General features: G+C 37.0%; 1 protein-coding gene across 1 annotated transcript in view; it reads left to right on the top strand.

Annotated features, from left to right (window-relative positions):
• kif1b (kinesin family member 1B) overlaps nt 1-15,431 on the top strand; it is a 78,596-nt gene that overhangs the window by 21,554 nt on the left and 41,611 nt on the right. The window contains exons 3-13 of the mRNA XM_016513082.1: nt 4,770-4,846; nt 5,030-5,209; nt 5,442-5,507; nt 5,710-5,888; nt 6,949-7,060; nt 7,687-7,764; nt 8,035-8,100; nt 8,442-8,517; nt 9,054-9,132; nt 9,268-9,410; nt 13,538-13,671. Of these exons, the coding sequence (XP_016368568.1) occupies nt 4,770-4,846; nt 5,030-5,209; nt 5,442-5,507; nt 5,710-5,888; nt 6,949-7,060; nt 7,687-7,764; nt 8,035-8,100; nt 8,442-8,517; nt 9,054-9,132; nt 9,268-9,410; nt 13,538-13,671 (1,190 nt within the window). The remainder of the gene's footprint in view (nt 1-4,769; nt 4,847-5,029; nt 5,210-5,441; nt 5,508-5,709; nt 5,889-6,948; nt 7,061-7,686; nt 7,765-8,034; nt 8,101-8,441; nt 8,518-9,053; nt 9,133-9,267; nt 9,411-13,537; nt 13,672-15,431) is intronic.

The following is a 15,431-nucleotide window of genomic DNA, read 5'->3' on the forward strand; positions in this document are numbered from 1 at the left end:
TAAGTGAGATTAGCGGCAACCACGCTGGCGATGCTAACGGGCTATATGCTAATAGCGGACTCGGGAAGTCAAAATAGAACTAGTGATAACAAGGCGCTCTGATTGTTTTTGTTGTAGAATACGATAGGGGATATATTCACACGTTATAGAAACGAAAATGATGGTGTATAAAATTGATTTTAAGATTAAAAAAATAGACGATAAAGAATTAACTTGACGGAGCTCAAACTCAAAACACACGGCAGCAACAAACACTTTCCTTCCAAGGCATTACAATTGTCACATAATTTGGTTTTATATTTCAAGACCGAAAACAAGGCACATGTCTTTGAGGGAGCAGTACAAAATTAAATTGAATAACGCAGATGATGGTTCTTATTTCTGTATGCCACTGTTCAGTGTGGTGGTCGTCATGGTAGCAGGTTTAACTTTTGCTATGGCTTGCGTGAGCAGTGCTGATGTAGGAGACATTGATAGAACGGCAACATAAGATCATTAGAACTCTTTGTGTTTTCTTTTAATGCAAGGGTGTTTTCCTTAGAGGTTTTATGGACTTTAATGAATACATAACTGCACTTTGAATGCAAAATCCTTTCGCATTTACCCTTTCAATTGAAAATAGCAGAATGAAACCTGTCTGCGTCACACTGATACAGAAACAGACGTGAGTGACCCACACATGTGCGTATGTGAGTGAGCAAGGCCAGGCTTGCCGGTTGTCCACCTGTCTTTCGGCCCCCGTGTTGATCTTCCCATCTCATCAGTGTTCTGATATGACTGGTGAACAAAGTGCATGATGGGGGAGGCATTTATAGACCCTCTGTGCATTTTGTTCCAGGAAAGAGGGGCAGAATGACTGCAGTAATGTAAATCCCTGTGTGTTTTACCCACTGCTCCAGTTTCCATTTGGCCTTAGGTCAGAGGTGTAAGCGCTCTTTATTTAGCCTCTCTTTCTCCTGAATGACACAGGCCTGTCCTCTGTCACATTGACCATGTGAGGATGCAGGACTTGAGGAAAGAACCTGCTTTCACCAACCTGGGAACGTATCAGTTGTCTTTCCAAACAGACACACAACTGACCAGCCTTCTGAGAAAGAGGCCTTCTCCAAGAAAACTTTTAAGATACAGTCTATGGATGGTCCTGCAGATTCGTCCTACCCCTTAGCCTTTTGATAATATTTAATATCTCGATTTATGTATTTCCTCCGAAATGGCTTATACTAGCTTTGATGTTAACTGCTAGCTTCCTCCTAAAACATTACTTTTTATTTTTTTTTACATTTTATTATTTTAAAACTAGATTTTGACCCAAAAAAAAAAAAACCTTTGTAACTTGGGTAAATTGTTTAATTCAAGAATATTTGTCTGACGTCAAGTTCAAAATGATCACTTTCACACTGTTGTTCCGTAATTGAACACAGGGAAGAATATTTTTTAATCAAATGAAACCCTGAATCAGAAATTTGAATCTATTTTCATAAATAGTTTAAACTGATCCATATAAATAATTGAACTTACCAACTCTATTATTATTTTTGCTATTTATGTTTAAATCAGAGTCTTATATCTGTTATACTCAAGAGATGAACCTTTTGTCCGAATATGTCTACTAATATGCCTAAATATGGCTACTAATATGCCTGTGTGAAAAATGGTATCTGAAAAGAGTCTTTAGTTTGAATACCCTGTAGTAATGCACAATATGAGATTTTTGCCGATATCCCGATATTTTTCAAATCATTTGTTAACCAGTGCCGATATTTATATTTTGTTTTGAAACAACACAAAGTCTCTCCTGTGCAGAAATTATAAACAAATAATTTTTTTGTTAGTTTTGAGCAAAAATTAATAACTAATAACTATTAAACATTATTAACTAAGAACTAATAAACATTATTAAAGTTCTTTTTTTTAATGAGAGTACATTTAAAGCTTTGAAATGTTTATTTTTTTTGTTAGATAGATGCAGTTGAAACCTTAAATGTTGATTAACATTAATAGATGGTCTGAAGCAAAAAAGCTGTAAAAATTCTAAAAATCTTTTAGAGGTCCCTGTATTTCAGTTTTCATAATCTATTTGAAAAAATATATTACATATTACTGAATAAATCTGTATATATTATATTATTTAATTTACAAGTGTCATGTTTGTGATTTTTATTCATGGAAGCTATAGCTTCTGACCTTTTAAATCAAAACAGACTTGTGATTGTATGATATCAATTACTGCTTTATTTATTAAGAAACACAATTATCTTAATGTTATTTGTGTATTTTACTTGTCAAGCCCCCTAAGTATATGCTGATGTTTACATTTTAAGCCTTTATCGGCCGATTCCGATCACATTCCAAAAATATCGTGCATCCCTAATAGCCAGTTATAGTAGGTGAATAGTAGCTGAAAAGCATGACATTCATAGTGTTCATCTGATGAACACTTAGCCTAACTATCCCATGAGGCCACAAGAGAGAGAGTCATGGGTGGCGGAGAAGTGATGCAGCTGACATCGTAAGTCAAATGACAATGCAAATTAATTGCATTCATACTACAAACACACATGCTGCCGTATAGAACTTACTTTTTTTTAAGTCTTGCAGCAAGTTCTTCATCAAATGTACTACCTGCTCTGACAGTATGTGATTTTGGACACATGAAATCGTGATGTTAAGTTACTCACCTGCGAAATCATTTCAAATAGTCCTGTATATTGAATATTCCTTATATACTTTCTAGTCTCATATTCGACTTGTATCTCTCTGAAAGAAGTGGCTCAGTACCCAGCCCTCCCCTCTCATTTCCACTGAATAATAGATGAATTCTGTGAGATTAGCCGGTGTCCCAGAGGTGCTGCGGGGGGATTTACTCATTGCAGGGGGCTCAAACGTCCTCGACTGCAGAGAGCCTCATGCTTAATTAGACCATTGACTTTTTATGTATAATCCACACCTCTTTCCCTTCTTTCATCCATCCACCCATGCATTAAAGAGGGAAAAACACCACATTTCTCTATTTCTGGGCTGATGGGTCATTTTTGTTGCAACAGGAAAGGTTGTTATGTTGTTGTTTGGATTGTTGCTAAGACAGCAGCGTGTGCATCCCATTCGTCAGTCTCTTTCTCTTTTTTTCCGCCCACCCAGCCAACTGACCTCGCCACCCTGCGCTCTGCCGGTGGAATGTGTTCGTCTGGATCGAATCAAGGCCTGAACACGCTCGGGGGGGCCCTGCCGGCCAACTCCGAGTCAGTTGAGGGGACTGCAGCAGCAGCCGGCTTTCTGATACCTATAAATATTCTACAGTAGATTCCTGCGTTCCCACAGCCTTTTGGGTCGCTCACTCCCAGGCTTAGCATTCTGATGGTGTGGTGGTGTTGAGACGAGGGTCGGGCTGAAGGTTTGGGACACGCCAAATACCAGACAAGCCTTTAGATTCCTGTTTATTAAGACTGCAGGGATATGTAGCAACCTACTGGGAGGACAGCATGTGTGTAATCTGTCAGTGCAAACAGGATTAAATTTGATTTGAACCTTGCGTGAACAGAAACAAATGGATGAATTATGGGTAGTCACATGCAACAGGTGGACCTGCTGATCCCACACAAAGACATTTTTGAGTCATCATTTATTTTTAATTTTTTACATAGGCCCTGCTGAGGTGAATGTGTCCGCTCTCTCAATTGTTGAAAACAAAAATAGCCCCCAAACAAGTGTTTTACAGTGGTGGTGGAGCAGTTATGCACATGTGACTCTTTCATTTCTCATTGCACAGACATTTCATTCAATCAGATGAATGGAAATGTTGGACATTTTAAATGTTGGTTTAGCTACAGTGGTGATTTGTGGCTTTTTGGAGGCTGACTCAATCTCTGTCGTTTGATCATATATGGTGTTGTTGATATTTGGTAATAGTTTAGACTAGAGCCATTAATAATGATTGTGTGCAGGTGAGCAGTTCACTTTGCATAAAACACTATCACAGTCTAACAGTGATGGATTCAGTTTCTCAGCTATTAATGAGATCCAGGCATTGTTTTTTTTAGCATTATTTACTATTATAAAATGTATTAATATTTTAAATGGACTTTTATGGTTATAATTTCAGGTTTCATTTTAGTTTTTATTAAGTTTAGTTTTTTTATATTTCTATTTTGCTTTAATTTTTTTCTCTTTTTATGTTTAGTAATTTTAGTATGTCAACTTAAACTTATTCGTTTTAGTTGACATGGCAACATTTCTGAAGTTCTAAAGAAATCTAAAGTTTTTCATCAGATATTTGTATTTTATTTTATTTCACATTTGTTTAACTTTTTTTTTTGTCATTAAGGGTGCTATTTAATGCTCTATTATTGTACCGTCTGTTACAATTGGTTTGTTAACTGTTGTGTGTTTGTTTCATAGCAGATTTGAATGCTTACACTCAGCTTTTTTCTTTACTTTGAATTTTGAGTACACATTGTTTTAATTATTTAATTATACTGTTATTTCATTATTTTCAATAGTTAGATTTTCATTATTTTCAATCATTAAACACAGAACTGTAGTGAAAATTGTTTCATTTATAATAAAAATAAATTATTTAATTACAAATTTATCACCATAAGTCTAATTAATTAAAAGTATGTCAGCCATCTTGCCACCTTGCACTTGATCAGTCACTAGGTGTGTCCTCTAAAGCCATAGTATGTAACCCTTCTGGATATAATTTCTAAAAACTGACATGCTGTTTTTGTGTGAAAAAAAATATCACACTGATTTTTCCCTGTCTTTTGCAGCTATTTTGAACCCCAAGAACCCAAAGGAACCACCAAAATCCTTCAGCTTCGACTACTCGTACTGGTCTCACACCTCAGTAAGTCTCATTTTCTCTCTCTTTCTCCTTCTGTCCTTTTCCTGCTCTTTCTACTTTTTCCGCTGAGCTGGCTCAGTGGACAAAAAATGTGCATGTGGTCAGATTTACAGCTGTAATTAATCATTCCCTAAAATAAAGCCTGTATTAAGGTGTTTTGTTCTCTTTTCTTAATTTCTCTGCTAGCCGGACGACCCCAGCTTTGCGTCACAAAGCCTTGTGTTCAATGACATCGGGAAGGAGATGTTGCAGCATGCTTTTGAGGGATATAACGTCTGTATTTTCGCCTACGGCCAGACCGGAGCTGGCAAGTCCTACACCATGATGGGAAAGCAAGAGGAAGGACAGGAAGGCATTATTCCTCAGGTATGTATGTAATATCGCAGTATATGTATCACCTTAATGGATCCAAAGTAAAAAACATGCTTAAGAGCTCAGCAGCGACTGAGATGTTTCTGATCTCAAAAGCAGACATTGCCAGAAGACATTAAGACATTAGCGCTCCGTCTAGCACGTCCGGCAGGGGTAGAGTTATTTGTGCTCTGTATCGATCGCTCTCTCTCTCCTCCCTAATGTGCTCTTTTTGTCCCCCTCCCAGCTCTGTGAAGACCTCTTTGAGAAAATCAATGACAATAACAACGAGGAGATCTCGTACTCGGTGGAGGTGAGCAACAAACACATCATGACTCCTCGGTACATTCCTGTGACTCACTTCACACACTCTCCATCTGTTGAAATGCTGTTTTTGTTGTGTTACCTCACTGCTTACTAACTCAGCAATGGGGGGTGATGGGCTTGTTCAGAGCCTACTCAAATGTTCAATAATTGAGAGCTAGTTATATCTCATTTTTATGTGCTCATTGTAGGTGGCTTATATGGAGATATACTGTGAGCGGGTGAGGGACCTGCTAAACCCTAAGAATAAAGGGAACCTGCGTGTCAGGGAACATCCTCTACTTGGGCCGTATGTTGAAGACCTCTCAAAACTGGCTGTCACCTCTTACACAGACATAGCTGACCTCATGGATGCTGGTAACAAAGCCAGGTGAGAGAGAAGAAAACTTGTTGTACTTATAAGGGGTTTTTTCCCACTTTGGGTGCTGCTGTTGAAGGATAGTGGTTAGATTTTTTTTGTCAAGGGGGAAATGGAAAAGTGTTGTTTCATCCAGTGATACTCTGACTGATAGTCATGTGTAAATGTAACTCTTGGAAGGAGTAACACGCTTCTAATCCTCCCGTGCTGATTCCCAGGGTTTATTTGTGGAGAATGTGACGTGTAAAGCCTGTTTCTCTCAAGAGCATCCCACCCAGTGTCATATCCGGCACATGAGCTGCGTTGATGTCTTATTCCTGCACTTACTAGCACTTTCCAGGATTATTCTCTCACACTCTGGTGATAAGCATCTAGAGCGGTCTATGAACTTCCAAAGCAGCCTTTCAACCTTTTTCAGGCCAATAAAGAGATTATTGGTGGATAAAGAGAAAAGGACAGGCCTGAAATAGCATGTAATACCATATTAATGTATTTCTATACATTTTTGTGTTATGATTCTTATGTTGCAAATCTATTCAAATAATCGTTCTTGATATTTTAATTGTACTTTTAATGTGAGACGGACAATGGAAGATTTTACTGAATTCCAGTTTTTAACTATAATGATATTTTTGTTTAATGCGTATTTTTATTTATTACTTTATTATTATTATTTATGTTTCATTTATTTTATTTATTTATTATTTTCTTTTTAAACATATTTTTGTTTAATGCATAATTAATTTTTTTTCCTCACAAGTTTACTTTGACATCATGGTTCAATCTTTATTCTTGTATTTTTGTTATTCATATTTTTATTTATTTTATATTTTGTTTATTTATTCTTCACAAAATTACTTTTGAGTTCAGCATTGACCCCCATTAAAAACCCTAGTTTTATAGTATGCAGCTTTACACAGATGTTAAAAATAAAGTCAAGAAATGTAAGAAAATACTATTACATTATGTAATATCCATTAATATACATTGTATATAATTATACATTTGTTTTACTCATTTAATTATATGTATGTGACACCTATGACGCTCATTTTGCTCTCTGTATCTGCAGAACTGTTGCCGCCACCAACATGAATGAGACGAGCAGCCGCTCTCATGCAGTCTTCACTATCGTTTTCACCCAGAGGAAGTATGACAGCGAGACAGACCTGTCTACAGAGAAGGTTGGATATTTTACACCCATCCACAGCCATTATGACATGTCACCGAGCTCAGATTTGTCCTGCAACCCAAAGTCAGCAAATCCTGTACCAAGTAGAAAGGAAAACAGAGAAAAAGGGACCCGTCCCACTCATCCTGTGTTTGTGGGGCTCATTGTGTAATTGCTGCAGACACAAAGACCGCTCTATGAGGTCCACAGGCACAATGGCTATTGTACAGAGCTACTACATTAGATTCACTACACAGGTCTCGCCTCAGCCCTTGCTCTAATATTAGTCATCTAGTTTGGCAGCGGAATCGCTGGCCAAAACTCAAGCACGGCAAAATGAAAAGATAACCCAAGCATCCTTTAGCAAAATTAGTTGTGCATGCATGCGCCAATGATTTTACAAGTACCCTAAAATGATTGGATGATTGAATTATTTAGTTAAACAAGTGCTTTCTGAATCAGTTTGATTGAATCATCAGAACGATTCATTTGGACAAGGCAGAAATACCTACAGTATATGATGCTATTGCTAATAGTCTTATGGGAAACAAAAGACTCCCACATACATAGTATGCCATACTGAAGAGTTTTTTAGTGTGTGTTGATCAGTCTAAAAGTATCTCTGCTGTCTGGTTTCAGGTCAGCAAAATCAGCCTGGTGGATCTGGCAGGAAGTGAGCGTGCTGACTCAACAGGGGCCAAAGGAACCAGACTGAAGGTACAGACTAATTTTACAGCCTCTCTCGAACTCCACCAACACCTGCCATATGTAAAAGTGACTGCAGTCTCCTCCACATGCCGCAAATATTCTGGGAATGTGACCTGCATGACAGAACATAAAACACTCAAAACAAAAATATGCATCACAGCTATTTTTATTCCTTTAAGGGTTTGTTTGTTTGTTTTAATTGCAAACATATTTTAAGCTGAAATGTATTCATTTAGATGTAATCATAAAACTGACTATTCACCTGTTTGTGCTTCTTAGGAGGGAGCAAACATCAATAAATCTTTAACTACACTAGGAAAGGTTATTTCAGCGCTGGCTGAGGTGGTGAGTAGTGTTCAATACCTGTCTCGCTCTCTGCCTGTTTGCTTGCATGTCTTCAGTACTATAACTCTGTGTGCTGTCTGTCTCTCTCCTGGCAATGCTTCCCTTCCCAGGATAACTGTACCAGCAAGGTAATCTTTCCCGGTTTACGGTCACTAACCACTGAACCGTCTCTATCTAAACCTATCAACCTTTATCCATGTAACCTTTTGTCTTAAAAAGTGTCTTATTCTAGTCTTGATGTCTCATACATCAAGTCATTTCCTGAACCCCCTTCATTATTACAGCAGTAGCTATATTTACCTGCTATATTTCAACATGTTTTACTGGCTGTTTTGAAATAGAGCAAGAAGAAAAAGAAGACAGACTTCATTCCTTACCGAGACTCAGTTTTGACATGGCTGCTAAGAGAGAATTTAGGTATGGACGATGATCCATAATGATTATAAATGATTGTATCAACTATGTTGCATGGGTATTATAAACCAGCATTTAAAAATAGAACTGACTGTATTCCAAAATAATTCAACAGTTCTCTATGTAATATGATAGGACTCTTAAAGGAGTAGGTCACCCACTTCATTATTTAAAACAAAAATATTTTATTAGATTTTTTTCTTTTCTTTTTATCTTGACAGACCCAATCCTTATTCACTGAATTTTTGTTTTTGGGTGAACTATTCCTCTAAATATTATCTATATTCAACAGATTTAATTAAAATGTTCTCATACAATGCCAACCAATACCTATTAAATGAAAATATTGCAGAGGTTTAGCATTTAAAATGAATTTTAACCATTTAAAACAAAAGAAAATTACACTTGTGCTTTCTTTAATGGTCTGTGGAAGGTGCATCCTTTAAACTCATTGGCCTGTCTTGGATCAATACTCCAGTCGAAAGAAACTGCATTACTTGGTGTTTCTAATTGTTTGCGTAATTGTGCTCGTCCACCAGGAGGGAACTCGAGGACAGCTATGGTGGCCGCCCTGAGTCCTGCTGACATTAACTATGATGAAACTCTTAGCACACTCCGGTAAGAATTCACGTCCTACTCCCACTTCCCATTAAACAGTGTGTCTTCCATTCTTAGATGGTCTTGATTTTGATAAGGGGACTCTTGTGATCTCAATGGCTGTTTGGATCATTGTCATTGTTTGCTCATTCACAGATATGCAGACAGAGCCAAGCAGATTAAGTGCAATGCAGTCATCAACGAGGACCCCAACGCCAAACTGGTGCGGGAGCTGAAGGACGAGGTGACGCGTCTAAAGGAGCTGCTCCATGCCCAGGGCCTTGGGGACATTCTGGACAGTAAGTCGAGGCACATCGCCCCCCAATGGCTACTTCTATACATGCCCAATTGCCAGGCAAATAGGAGGTCACTTACTGTGCTCACAAGTGGCAAATTCTTCAGCTCTGATCTAATGCTGCATTCTCGCCCAGTCTGCATTGTCTTCATGTTGTTCCTTCTACGTCTTAATTTAACCGTTTCATCAACATGTGATGGAGATTAGGGATATGATGGATAGAAATCACAATACTGTTTTCCAAAATCCAAGTCCAGGAGTGTTTCCATCTCATGTTTGTCTTCACAATATTTTGTCTAGTCAAATCTAACTGCCTCTGTCAGTCATTCGTCTACTAGTCCTCTCAACTCTGACCTTCTCCTGTTCTTCCTGCTTCCCTTCAGTCGAGCCAATGGGGGATGATTACCTTGGAAGTGGAAGCAAATGTGTGTATATGCTTGACGGGGCCGCATCCTCTCGCTCTTCCCTTTTGTTACCAGTAGCTTATTCACTGCTTCTGGAATACAAACGTGTCGGCTTTGCATGCCTCAGTTTTTTGTTTTTTTTACTGCAAGGAATCCCAGACATACAACAGATAAATATGCAATTGACTAGATGGGTTAGATTGCCACTGGCAGGCTTTATGCTTGCTCTTACCCTAATTTGATTGACTGTCTGGCATGGTGCAGTCTTAATGGCAGGCTTTTCTCCAAATAAGCCCAACCCCATGCTAAAGCACGATAGATCAGATAGACTGCATCTGGAAGCACTTAAAGGGATCGTTCACCCCAAAATGAACATTTTGTTGTCATTAAATCTTTATTGTATTCTTTTGTGAAGCCCAAGAATGTTCTAGCTTTAGTTCCATACAAGGAAAGTTCATTTATACTTTGTGTAATGAACAAACCAAATAGATAATTTGCAATTAAAGGAAGAAAATCAGTTTTGGACTTCCTCAAAAAAAAATTTTGTATGACATTCTGCTGAATGTAAATTTGCTTAAGAAGAAAGAAGAAAAAATAGTTTACTTTAACAGACCAGTTATTCACAATAAAGAATATTAGTGAATAATAACTTAAATTTTGTTAATTGACTCAAATAATCTATTGTATGACATTCTGCTTAATGTCAAAGCTAAAAGTTTTATGGTTTGGAATGACGTGGGTGAATAAATGATAACAAGATGTTCATTTTTAGGTGAACTATCCCTTTCATATCAAATCTCCTTTAATCTTGTATTTTGCTGTTTAATTGTTATTGTCCTTTATTGTAAACTTCCTCTTTATTTTCTGCCTAGTTAGGTTTTATTGTGTCATTTAACTGTTCATTGCAGGTCACGATATTAATGAAGTTAAAACAATGACCTATCGGAGAAAAGGTGCATGTTTTCATAATCTTACAAATGCAGATTAGCAGTTGCAGTGGTAGTGTAAGAATACGTAGCTGCTTTAGTCCAAGTGCGTCTGAATCCTCTTCCTTCCCTGTTCTTCGTATCCTCTTACGCAAGCTCGGTGTACCTTTTCAAAAGCTGCAGAACCGAATCAGAGCTCAGGCGGCTATTTGCTTTTCTATCTGTCTGGGAGTTCTTGATATGCGCAGAGAGATGAACGCACACTGTGCTTTCTACCGCTACAACCATATGGCGCTGGGAAAGCAAACATTTTCACTTGACCAAAATGCTTGCCATGGTCTGTGTGCTAGCGGCCTCAATCGCATCATCTGATCGCATGAACAGTAATGTAATGCAGTGCTGTTACGCCGCCATGTTGGCCTAGTTGCTTCAGGAGAGTCTTTTCAGATAAAATCCAATAGAGTGAATATGCAGCAGAAAGCTCGACTGAACTGCGACAAAGCTCCCTGGGAGAGGTTTCGTAAGCACAGTCCCCTCCTAGTCATCCTTCACAGTTTTGAAGAGCTGTGTGGCAGCCAAACATTGACAGCATCATGACTTTAAGAGCGATGTGCCGCGTGGAAAAGACGTTTTATAGCTTATATCTGCAGCATGTTATCATACTGCTCTTCCAGCCCCCCCCAAGCCTCCTTCTCCTGGTTTGTGACCTTTATGCAATCCCTCCACCCCCATCTCTTCTCTCACATCTGAGAAGTGATGTCAGTTTTCACCCAGGTCAGAATCAAGTCAAACTGATTTATCACATTTAAAAGAACTTGTATAATTGACTGCACTGTTTGCAGGTCACATGTTGTTGAATATTACATAATTGATTAAATAATGCATGCTACTATTAAAAAACTGATGCCATTTATTGTCATAATGCTTAAAATAAGTGCATACTTCAAAAATCCTATTCTTAATTAGTGCCTTTCAAGTAAACTATTTACATTTAATCATTTAGCAGACACTCTTATCCAAAGTGACTGACAAATTAGGGTAATAGAAGTGTTGTGACAAGTCCTGTTTAGTCTAACGCAGAATACATAGCAAGTTTTTTTAATAATAATAATAATAATAATAAATAAAAAGAATAAAAGTAGATAGAAAAGAGATAGAATAGATCGTTTTAGAGGGTGAAGTTATTATTATTTTAATAATAATTAAAAAGAAAACAAGTAGAATAGAAAGAATTGAAAAAGAATAGAGAGCGCTAGTGTTAGAGGATAATTTGTTTTTCTTTAAAGAAAACAAGTAGATAAAATAGAAATAGAGAGTTAGTGATAGATTTTCAAGTAAAAACATTATTTAAAAAAATGATTGTTAATATTTTATATTCTTAAAATGTAATATTCTTATAACAAGTTAAATTGACCTAAAAAGCAAAATTGTATAAAATATTACCATCCAGATATTAAAATTTTAAATTCAGTGTTTTAAATATGACAGTTTCAAAAATAATATATACTGTTGTTAAATTATGCTTAAAACAAGTCAAATTTACCTAAGATGCAAAATTGTGTAGAACATTATCTACATATTAAAATATTATATAGTGTTTTAAAAATGACAACATTTTAAAATGCTATATACTGTAGTAAAATTAATATTCTTAAAACAACAAAAAAATTCCTATGAAGCAAAATTGTATCTATTCCGAGAATGTATCTTAAATTAAAAATCAACATGAAACTGCATCAAAGTTTATTTCCAAAATCTGATGCATTTCCAAATAAAATATAATATTAGAGACAAAAATGAATGATAAATGTTTAATTTAAGTGTATTTGTCTTGTTCCATTATTTTTTTCATTTGTTCATTTAAGCTATATTTAGTGAGGTTTACAACTAAAGAATTGCCAATTGCCAATGGAACAAGACAAAAATGCTGTTAAATTCAAGATGCATTCCCTGAAACAAGTCTTAACAGCTTGTTTTAAATATGACAGAATTGGATTTTTATATACTGTTGTTAAATTATGCTTAAAACAAGTCAAATTTACCTAAGATGCAAAATTGTGTAGAACATTATCTACATATTAAAATATTATATACAGTGTTTTAAAAATGACAACATTTTAAAATGCTATATACTGTAGTAAAATGTATATTCTTAAAACAACAAAAAAATTCCTATGAAGCAAAATTGTATCTATTCCGAGAATGTATCTTAAATTAAAAATCAACATGAAACTGCATCAAAGTTTATTTCCAAAATCTGATGCATTTCCAAATAAAATATAATATTAGAGACAAAAATGAATGATAAATGTTTAATTTAAGTGTATTTGTCTTGTTCCATTATTTTTTTCATTTGTTCATTTAAGCTATATTTAGTGAGGTTTACAACTAAAGAATTGCCAATTGCCAATGGAACAAGACAAAAATGCTGTTAAATTCAAGATGCATTCCCTGAAACAAGTCTTAACAGCTTGTTTTAAATATGACAGAATTGGATTTTTAAAGTAATGGGGATAGAAACCTGAGGTGAGAACTGTATCTGACTCTCTGACTGGCGTGTTTGTTGTAATCCTTTGTGAACTGTGTGTCTTACATTGGTCTTTCCTCCTCTTTGTCCTTTTTCTTCCTTCCTTTCTTTCTGTCTCCTGTACTCTCTCACATTTCTGCCTCCACCACTTTCGCGTCTTCCTCCTTGCGTCGCCTGTCTCTCCTGTGTGGCTCAGACCTGAAAGATATACACAACAATAAGCACAGATACTTGCTTGCCTCAGAGAACCAACGGCCTGGCCATTTCTCCACAGCACCTATGGGCTGCCTGACAGCCTCTCCGTCCTTAGGCTCTCTGTGCAGCCAGGCAGGGCTCCAGTCCGTCTCAAGCATCCAGGAGCGCATCATGTCCACGCCGGGCGGAGAAGAGGCCATCGAGAGGCTGAAGGTACACAGACAAGCATTTTCCAAACAAAAGAAGAGTCAAGGGCTTAAGTGAATAACCATTTCCGGGCGTCACAGAGGTTTCCTCTTGAATTAATCAAAACTAATTAGCTAACAATGTGTAAGAAGATAATGGAGGTGCTTCAGGCACCTGCTGACCTTTTGCATTCAAAATGTTCTACTCGTAATGATTTGCATGTTCTCATACATATGTATAAAAAGAAGTCCTGCTTTCCTACCCACCATTACAGACTCTCTGTAAATGAGTGAGATAATAAAGGAGGAAAAGAGAGAGAATAAGTAGATGTGGCTAGAGCTTCCAGGCATTAGTTTCCATGGTTACGGGCAGCAAGTGGCTCGCACCAGTGACGTCAACCTCCGATGCAGTTCGGCAGAAAATCAGACAGAAATAGACCTGGTCTTTTGTATCAGCCAAAAATATGGATGTATAATAAAATGTGAGAGCATCCTTGATCTCAGTCAATAACATAATCAGATGGAAGTCAGTTCACACACAAACCACTCACTACATGTCGCCTGTGATTCCCTGCATACAATCCTTTTCTTACTGGTCAATAGTTTGGAATAATTAGGCTTTTTAAAATGTTTTTGAAAGAAATAAATACAATAAAATTGTGAAATATTATAGTGATTTCCGAAGGATAGTGTGATGCTGAAAACTAAAGTAATGGCTGCTGAAAATTAGCTTTGCCATCACAGGAATAAATTACATTTTTAAAATATATTAGAACAAAAATCAGTTATTTTAAATTGTCATAATATTTCCCAGATTTTCTATATAAAATTATTCCAAAATTTTGACCAGTAGTGTATATGTATACACAGTGTTTGGGAGTAATTACATAATAAGTGTTACTGAGAAAATATGTAATTAAATTACAGTTACTTATGAAAATGTTAGATTACAAAGGGGGTTACATCTGAATATTTTCTCACACTTACAGATTTGATTGATTTCTTTCCCAAATTGCATTGACTGCTCTAAAATATGAGAAACCATTGTTTCAGGAGTTTAGGACACAGAATATGGCACATGCTTATTTGATAACCATTTAATTTCCTATTTGGGTTTATGTAAATGCTTTATTTTTTAAGATTAACAGTTTTTTCCAAAGCATTGTTAGATGCCAGTGTTTCCTGCTGTTAAATTCAAGATGCATTCCCTGAAACAAGTCTTAACAGCTTGTTTTAAATATGACAGAATTGGATTTTTAAAGTAATGGGGATAGAAACCTGAGGTGAGAACTGTATCTGACTCTCTGACTGGCGTGTTTGTTGTAATCCTTTGTGAACTGTGTGTCTTACATTGGTCTTTCCTCCTCTTTGTCCTTTTTCTTCCTTCCTTTCTTTCTGTCTCCTGTACTCTCTCACATTTCTGCCTCCACCACTTTCGCGTCTTCCTCCTTGCGTCGCCTGTCTCTCCTGTGTGGCTCAGACCTGAAAGATATACACAACAATAAGCACAGATACTTGCTTGCCTCAGAGAACCAACGGCCTGGCCATTTCTCCACAGCACCTATGGGCTGCCTGACAGCCTCTCCGTCCTTAGGCTCTCTGTGCAGCCAGGCAGGGCTCCAGTCCGTCTCAAGCATCCAGGAGCGCATCATGTCCACGCCGGGCGGAGAAGAGGCCATCGAGAGGCTGAAGGTACACAGACAAGCATTTTCCAAACAAAAGAAGAGTCAAGGGCTTAAGTGAATAACCATTTCCGGGCGTCACAGAGGTTTCCTCTTGAATTAATCA

Source organism: Sinocyclocheilus rhinocerous, unplaced genomic scaffold (genome assembly GCF_001515625.1).
Source record: "Sinocyclocheilus rhinocerous isolate Xijiao unplaced genomic scaffold, SAMN03320098_v1.1 scaffold1406, whole genome shotgun sequence".
Lineage (NCBI taxonomy): Eukaryota > Metazoa > Chordata > Actinopteri > Cypriniformes > Cyprinidae > Sinocyclocheilus > Sinocyclocheilus rhinocerous.